Raw genomic sequence first — 8,438 nt, forward strand, 5'->3', positions numbered from 1 at the left:
CTAAAAGATGCCAACGATGCCAACCGCTTGGACAGAAGTCAAAGCTGTCCAGCATCTCTAAGCATCAGGAAGAACTGGTTAGACCAGGAATGATGTAAAACAACCTCAAAATGTAGTAGTTGCGGAAGAAATTCAAGCACTCATGCTTTGGAGCAACAAGCCAAAGTCTTAAGAGTTAGAAGAGAGCGTTTTCCCAGTACCTGAACTTGACTGTGATGCTGAACTGAAACGGAGCGAGCTTTTGTCTCCTCTGCTGACTGTGCGTGAGAGATGGTAACCTTTTTCAGCTGGGAGAGTGTCCTAAATCACTGCAGCAAGGTTTGCCAGGAGAAGCCTGTTGAAGCCAGAAAACAGCTAGGTATCTCTAGAGCGTTCCTGTGAATTGTTTCCCAGCTGGACTATGTCCTCCTGGACCAGCTACGACAGACGCAAGTGGTGCTTGCTGCAGCCTTTCCCTAGACCAAGAGGCAACCAGGGGTACTCTGCTGTGAGCCGCTGCTTCAAAGACGACCAGACACGGAGCAGGAAAGTTGTTTGCTTTCCATATGTTTTGCGTAATTTCCCATGCAAACTTTTCTAATTATCAAAGCAAATGGGCTTTGAATGGGGGAATTATCTCGTTCACGTCAGCCTACCTCAAAGAAGGCCACACCACTGGCTTTGCACTGTCACCCAGCGCAACTCAGACTCTACCTTATTTAGCCAGCACACATCAAAATACACGTAGTTGCTCCTCAGAACTCAGCAATTTTGTTTCTATTGCAAAGGTAAAAAATAAATCTACATATATACCAATACTCAAACTACTTTCCACATTAATTTACTGAGAAGGCACTTATTCCCCATTGCTTATTAGCATTAGGGATGCTCTAATTAATGCACATAATCTCAGGAGTGATGGAGAAAAGCGTATCAGGGGAGTTATCAACTTTAAGGTTCGCGCAGCTGAGGACAGCTGCTGTTACACCAGGATGGGCAGGAGACACAACTCAGCCCCAAACCAAAGGCAGCTACTCTACATTACAAAGGAAGATACACAAGGGGTCCAGCCTGTTTCATTTTTAAACTGGGGACATGTATCTACTGCAGATAACTGTACTCAGACTGAAGGCATGGAAAAGATGGCTTAAGAGCGAGCCTTTCCAGGGCTAAGACACTAACTCCGGGCTTAAAGCAGGAGACAGCAACTCCCTAAGGGGTAGCGATTTAGTAGCCGTAGACAAAGCAGCAAAGGCTTTCCCGGTCCCAGCGGAGGGGAATGAGCACTCCCAAATCCACTGTCAGCTCTTTGTTTGAAGATCAGGAGTGAGACTAAACGACTGAATAGGTCACAGAGATCCCGATTCCTCCCAACTTGCCCCATTTATGATCTGGAGAGGGATGCAGGTGAACTTAAGACCTTTTCGCATGGTCTTGTTTCCATATAAAATGGGATTTCATTCTCCACGACACACAAAGCAGCTCCTTTCACCAACATTAGCTTTACTTTAACAAAACACCTTTGTATTTCAAGTACTGTTCACCTCAAGGTCTCAAGAGCGTCCCCTCACCCCTGTGAAACAGGGCAGTAGCAGGGTCCGTCACCGGTGAGAGAAGGGCACTGCGAGGGGAAGGGAAGCGGCCGCAGCCAGACTGGGGAAGGACAGGGAAGAGAAACCTAGGGACTAGGACTCACTCTCGTAGCCCATTTACTTCCCAGACGAATCCCGCAATCCTGACTATTTGTTCCCCACCCCCTTTCATCCAACACTCAGGCCCAATTCCCCAGAGGAGGGAAGGCTCAGAGCTGCACGCCGCGAGCCTCGTCATCAAAAGCCAGCTGAGCAAAATGCATTTACTGACCATGGCAAAACACAACGAGGAGGGCTGGAAACACCAATGGCTACTGCCTTTCCTTTCACCCCTCTGTGCAGCGACAGTGCTGGCACCAAGAGAGTTTGAGGGACACGCAAACCCCCAGCTCAGGGTAAATTTTGGGCTGACAGTCAAGCGGAGACTTGCGGTGTTCTCCAGCGTTGGCAGCAGGAGGGAAAATGTGTCTCTGCTGCAGTGCCTGCCAGCCTAGCCCCCTTGCTTCTCCCTTCCTTTTGTCAGCCACTGATAGGAGGGTTGCTCATTGCACTGTCCACAGGGGAGACCTGTTGGCCATCCAAGGAGCGGCAGAGGCACAGACAACGGAGGCAGCTGTTTGTTCGCCTCGCCAGAGAGCAGCTCTGAACAAAAAGCTGGGAGTGGAAAATGGGGCTGGGAGTGGTAAAAGGGTTTATTTCTGTTTGTACGGGGAAAACAAGGGGGGAAAAAAAAATTCCAACCAGAAGCCTTTGGGGGGAAAACAAAACAAAACAAAAAGCGCTCAAACCCAAGCAGAGAATCTAGATCTGAAAGATGGGAGAGAGCACAGTATGGGAAGGACGCATTTTTAATTTGAAAATTATCAAGAACCCTGTGTATATGGACCCTATTTGCTGATTAGCCATCACTGATCCCACCATCTCTCCATACAGCACTGCTCCACCATGAATTAAGCATTTGCATTTTGATATGTAAAAAAAAATATAAATAATCTAATAAATAATAATAAACTTACCTTAGGGAAGGAAAAACATATTCCACAAAATTCTCTGCCAGACCACATGCTGTCCTGAGGTCCTCCGTCTCACCCAAAATACCTTCATGCACAGAAATAGTCTACTTGGATAATTTTGGGAAACTGATTTTGTTCTGACAAGCTGGAACGTGTCCAAAGATTAGGAGTTAGAGGCTATGAAAATCCTTATTGTAAAGACAAGATATCTCCATGTAAATTGAGATATGAGTTTCTTCAGCATTGCTAGGAGAAATGAAAAGAAATCCGGCACGGAAACATTCCACCAAGTATCAGGAGCCGTTTCCTGATAGCAGGATGCATTAGCAAGTGGAAAAAGTCTCCCTCAGGGTAGCATTGAAAGTACAAAGTCTGAATTACTTTAAAACTCCAGACTGTATGCCTGGTTGAGAAAAGACTTAAACACAATAAGCCCACACTGTCCTCTAGGGAAGGGAAAGCGATGTCTGCTTTAGCACTCATCAGCTCTGATTTCTGGAATTAATCCTCTCTACCTATTTTTGAGCTCTTCACTTTGGACAACAGCACTATCGCACTTTTAAATCATGACTGCTGAAGAACAAGTGAATTTTCATACAAAAGAAACAACCAGGAACGTCCAAGTGCCTGGTCGGTCACAACCGCTAGCCCTGAGAGCCCAGTTGTGCTGGGCACTAAGGCATTGAAGGAAACAAAGTGTGTGAGCATGCTCATTAAAAAACACGTTTATTATACCAGCGCCTAGGGATCGACTGAGATCAAGGTACCATCGTACAAAGCACCGTTTGGAGTGATCAGCCACCCCTGCCTTGGAGAGCTTACAGTCTGAACAACAGTGAGTTAATCCCCTGTCCTGTCTGAGGGCACAATGTCTTTCTTCTGCCCAGCTGTAGAAAGAATTCAAAGTTTCAAAGCGAGTCAAAAAACAAATCGGACAAACTCTGTTTCTCCCGAGACCGAAACATATTGCAACACCCAGTGTTTTTGGTCCTTTTGGCAGCAACTAAGACAAAACAGGCAATGGGTTAATTTGTAAGTGGAGATTTTTTTAATTAAACGGAACTATTTATATATATACAAAACCCAGAAAATATTGCACCATTAAAAAAAGGACATTTTACATCCAATCATCTGTTAAACACACCTTGCCCTCCCTGCATTGTAGTATACACAGATTCACAGCAACTGCTGGACATTAACAGGCAATCTGTGCTGTCAGACACCACGGAAATCTGCTGGTCCACGTACATCCCAGAGAAAATACCTTTACCCTTTCCACCCTTGCCTTCATTTAGGGAACACATCCGTCACATTGTCGTCTCAGTGGCATTCAGGACCAATCCTCTCAAGTTGCTCAGAAGTAAGGACAAATTAAAAAGAAAGGCTTTGGGAACTTCTCAGTCACCGTTTCTTTAGGGCTTGGTCGGCACCGTTTTCTGGGAAAGTCTCTTACGTTTTAGGGCTCAGTCCCTAGAACCCGAGCACGGAAGCTCTGGAGAGAACCCTTTGCATCCCTATCCAGAGAGAGAGGGGCATTCCAGTGTAGTTTTATCTTTGACAATTGTAATCCAAGGGCTAAAGACTTCTCAAGCCCCGAGAGCATCTTCAGTAAGCCACAGCCCCAGGGTCCCGCGGGATGCTAAAAAGTACATCCGCTTTGGCGTTGATAAAATACGTGGCGAGGAGAGAGAAGATCAGAATGGCAATGCCCACAACCAAAGTGATTATCTGGGAAGGGATGAGAAACACTTAGCATTGTTGTTACAAACACAGACCTGCAGCACCTCACAGAACTTGCATCGAATGGGGGTCTCTGTCAGAAAGCTACAGAGGCCAGCTCACTGCTGAGGCACCGTGGACAGTGAAATAAAAAGATACTCTGAGGACCTTACAGACTTGGGCAGAAGCGACTGCCAGACAGGATCAGGTCAGCTTTCGTTGTAGTTATCAACAGTGCACACAAACCGATTGTTTAAGGGAAAAGGTAAGAAAGTTGTACCACGGATAAAGAACGTATCACGTTTCAGGGTGGTCGACACAGTTTGCAAAGATTTTTAGCAAGCATTTAATGTAATGCTTTGGCTACTCCTGCATGAACTGTCATCTCCTCCAGCGAGGAACTCTAAATGCCTTCAACAAGCACAGTTGCTGGCAGAATCAACATCCGTCAAAAGCCTTTGCATAACTGAGATTACCTCCTGCTCAGCACCTTTCCTGAAGCCTAAGTGCCAGACCAGTCCAAGGCCTCGTTAGATTCCTCCCTGTTAACCCTTCTCCTTGCACGGTAGGACTGCCGTTCCCAGTCTCCCCTGAATATCTCAGAACAGTCCCCATGCAGTGGCCAGACACTCATGCACCACTACAACTCTCTCAGTACATTTTCTATCGGGTCAACACTTCAGGGATGGCTGGGCTCAAACTGTGCATCTCCAGGGCACCACTATCTACTGGGCTGTAACAGGCCGAGAGACACAGGCAGGGCATTGTGCTTGCCCGACAGTGTTAAAGAGGCCCAGTGCCCCACAGATAAATTGCTCAGATTTCAAATAACCATCCAAGAGATGCAACAATTGCCCGGGCTTGCATGGCCTTTGGGTGGCTTACTGCTAGCATGATGACGACAGCGCTGTGCACTCCCAAGTCTGTCCTGACAGGGTATGACATCATTAACAGCCAACCAGAGGGCATCAAGACAGGCACAGAGTCCCAAAGTGACTGTACGCTTAACCCTTATTCTGCTGGCACTTAAGCCACATCACACCCAGCTAAGGGCTGCTTAGAATCTGAGACACTGAACCAGCAGCAGCTTCTGTTTGTGAAGGTTTGTGCAAAAGTTACTCCTGCGCTGTCAGGAGGGGATTCGAACTGCAGGAAGGAAGATCTGGGCTGCACATCAGGCAAAACACCTTAACAGCCAGATTCACTGCCTTGGCTTCCCGTGCTTGGGGAAGGGGTTAAGACTCCTGTCATTTCTATCTTTTATTCACAGAGCTCAGCCTGCTCATGGGACTCTTGATTATTCTGCACTGTCTCAGCCTCAGCGACTAGGTTATTAACCCACAAATGGCTGGAGGTGGTAGGGTTATCACCAGTGATGCATTCTTGGTTACCTCATTTTCAAGGATCAAAGCCTGGCTGTTCTTAACTGGGGAGCTCGCACAGGATGATGGCACAAGACCCTGTAACAAACTCTGAACTGTTTCTCCAGCTGTCAGGAGATGTTACTCAAAGCTAGCCACATTTTTTTCTCTACTTTCTTTTTCAGACATGTACAAACTCACCTCTAGCTCCTTGCTGGCTACCAGAAATATTCGGGCACGGATCTCTTTCCACCGACTCTCTGTCCATGTGGAGTACTCTGTAGATCCCCATTGCCTCAGCTCAAAGGCTGGAGAGAGTGCTTTGCTTAGGTGAACGGTTGACCGAACGCAGTAGGGGACTCGTGATGTTGAGTTAGGGTCCAGAGAACCCTGCACCCAGGCATATTCATACATCTGCAAAGAAAACGGGAGAGTAAGAGACAGCATAACAGCCACTAGCAAATAACCAGACTATCCCCTCGTTCCGGAACCTTACCTGTGTCTCTGGGGAGAGAGAGAGGGGCTTTACTGACTGTTCGCACTGTAAGGGGATCCTTTTGCCCACTCCTCCCCTGCCCTTGGGCATTAAGGTGCTTCCTTGTTGGTGGAGTTTCCCAGTTCTCCCATGTGTTACTACAAGCAGTAGAAAGCATTCCTAACCAGCTTTCCTCAAAAGCGGAAACCAGCAAATGGGGACAGCAGATCTATCCTTACCTATCATCCCACTCTAATGGATACTTACTTCTTTCTCACTGCTGGGTGTTTTTTCAGGGTTCAGGCACTCTTCCTTGGTGAGGTTAACAACAGTGCCCGTGAGGTTGGCCAGGACATACTGTACAAGGTAGGTAGTGTTCACAGGGCTGGAAACGGCGACGTAATGTTGGGGAACATCACCTGGAACAGTCAGAGAAATGGGATTGGCGGGGAGAGGGCCAGAAGCAGACCATGTTAGTATGGCACTTCAGAAAGCTGCCAGGTAACATATGGGGTCAAACCCATTCCTGTGTTCTTCTTCCCTATGTTGCTCTTACCCAGAATTCCTTTTATGTCTGGTTTAATGATGGACTGAAACCAGGAATTGTTCATTTTAATCAGAAACCCATACAGCATTCGAGAGACCTGGAAAGAGATGGAAATCGGTTTATACAAAGAGGAGAGAAAATAGCATCTCAACAGCTATACCTCTCAAGATTATTGGGCTGACAGATGTTTCCCACTACAAGGGCCAAGAGCACAGCAAAGGAGAGACTATATGTCACAACTGTATATAATTCAGGACCGAGCTGTGAAAATTGGGTTTGATTCCAGCTCCACTGACTCCTTAGCTGATCCCTGTGGCACACATTGCCATTTCATCTCAGCTTCATCTTCTGCTTTGTGGAACGAGGATAAAGGAGCTCTGTTTTGTAGAGGGCTCGTGAGGCTTAATGTCTGCCCTGAGATTGAGAGGCAAGGAACTAGAGAAGGGTGAAAGGTTTTTCATTCAGCTGTGGTGGGGAAAGAGAGAAGGGGGGGAGGCAAAGCCCTCATGGAGACAGCCCGGACAGCATGCTGTGTAAACACATATAAACAGAGACAGAAGGGAAGTACGTGAGGGCTCATCAGAGATGCCAGGGACGCAATTCCATCTGCATTGAATCGCCCTGAATAGCGGGGGTGTTGTTGGCCCCCCCCGAAAGCCGGTAGAGAGCACGGGCGACCACTGTGGCAACTTCTGCCAGGGACTGCAAAAGAAGAGTGCTCTGTGTTAATCAAGATAGGCAGATCCAGCAAAACAAGCAAGCAGAGCAAGCCAGAATCTACACATCCATCAAACGCTTACATCGTGCTAGCATTTGAGCGCCTATTGCCTTTGTCACTGTACAAAGCACTCCCACCTTCTTTCAGCCCTTTTTGGAAACAGCTTTCCCCCTCTCCCCATGACCCCGCATCTATCTGCCCCCACCCAAAGCCCCATCCACCCCAGATACAGCAGCTAAAGAAAATGCAAAGTAGGAACCTTGGCTGTGTCTGTGACATACTCCAAGGTCTCCTCAGGGCTAAGCCCCTCGGGGTATTCCATCCGGATGTTCTCTGGAGTGTCGTACATGCTCTGGTAGTATCTGAAAAGAAGGCAGCAAACAGAGGTTGGGGAGGGGCAGAAAGAAACCACAGGGCATGGAATTCAATTCAGAGTGTGCCTAAAGCAAACAGTGGGAGCAGTCTCCTGGGAGCAGAGATACAGCCCTGCCAAAGCGCTGCCCTGCCACACGCTCCTTAAACCATTTAATGAGGCTTTATAATTAACTTGGCCCTTCCACAGCTTCTCCCATCTGAGGATCTCCACGCAATTTACAAGCTGTGATTAGCTTTCAGGTGGGCGACAGCCCAATCTATTAAATGGGTAGAGAAACTGAGGCAAGGACAACCCATGCAGAAGGTCTCCTGGGAAGAGGGCTTTTGATCCAAGTCATGCCAGTGGATTTTATTAATGCCTTATCTTGAAGGCGGCGAGGAGTTGCAAGTGAACTCTATGAAAGATTTACACCAAGGCGTCTGCAGCACACGCAGCTGAACTGGGAATTGGGCTGAGAGCCCACTGCATGGTCTATGCACCTGACATTCCCAGCTAACCTGGGACTCATCCCCCCACAAAGATGGATCACACAGCAGTGAGCTGCGCTTCCCTCCACCCCAGCTCTTCTCACCCCTTTAGAGCAGTGCAGATTTAGAGGTGAAAGGGAAGCTACTTCCCCTTGATTGCTACAGAGATTCTCAGAAACTGCAGAGAAGGA

The 8,438-nt window shown here is 47.6% G+C and overlaps 1 protein-coding gene across 1 annotated transcript in view; it reads right to left on the reverse strand.

The window, feature by feature from the left end:
* Positions 1–3,328: 3,328 nt before the first annotated feature.
* Positions 3,329–8,438, reverse strand: part of NCSTN (nicastrin) — a 13,267-nt gene continuing 8,157 nt past the window's right edge. The window contains exons 12-17 of the mRNA XM_009322807.1: positions 7,664–7,766; positions 7,296–7,388; positions 6,696–6,786; positions 6,407–6,558; positions 5,866–6,078; positions 3,329–4,312 (exon numbers count right to left, since the gene is read on the reverse strand). Coding sequence (XP_009321082.1) covers positions 4,190–4,312; positions 5,866–6,078; positions 6,407–6,558; positions 6,696–6,786; positions 7,296–7,388; positions 7,664–7,766 — 775 coding nt within the window. The 3' untranslated portion in view covers positions 3,329–4,189. The remainder of the gene's footprint in view (positions 4,313–5,865; positions 6,079–6,406; positions 6,559–6,695; positions 6,787–7,295; positions 7,389–7,663; positions 7,767–8,438) is intronic.

The sequence above is a fragment of the Pygoscelis adeliae genome, unplaced genomic scaffold (genome assembly GCF_000699105.1).
Source record: "Pygoscelis adeliae isolate BGI_AS28 unplaced genomic scaffold, ASM69910v1 Scaffold494, whole genome shotgun sequence".
Classification (NCBI taxonomy): Eukaryota; Metazoa; Chordata; class Aves; order Sphenisciformes; family Spheniscidae; genus Pygoscelis; species Pygoscelis adeliae.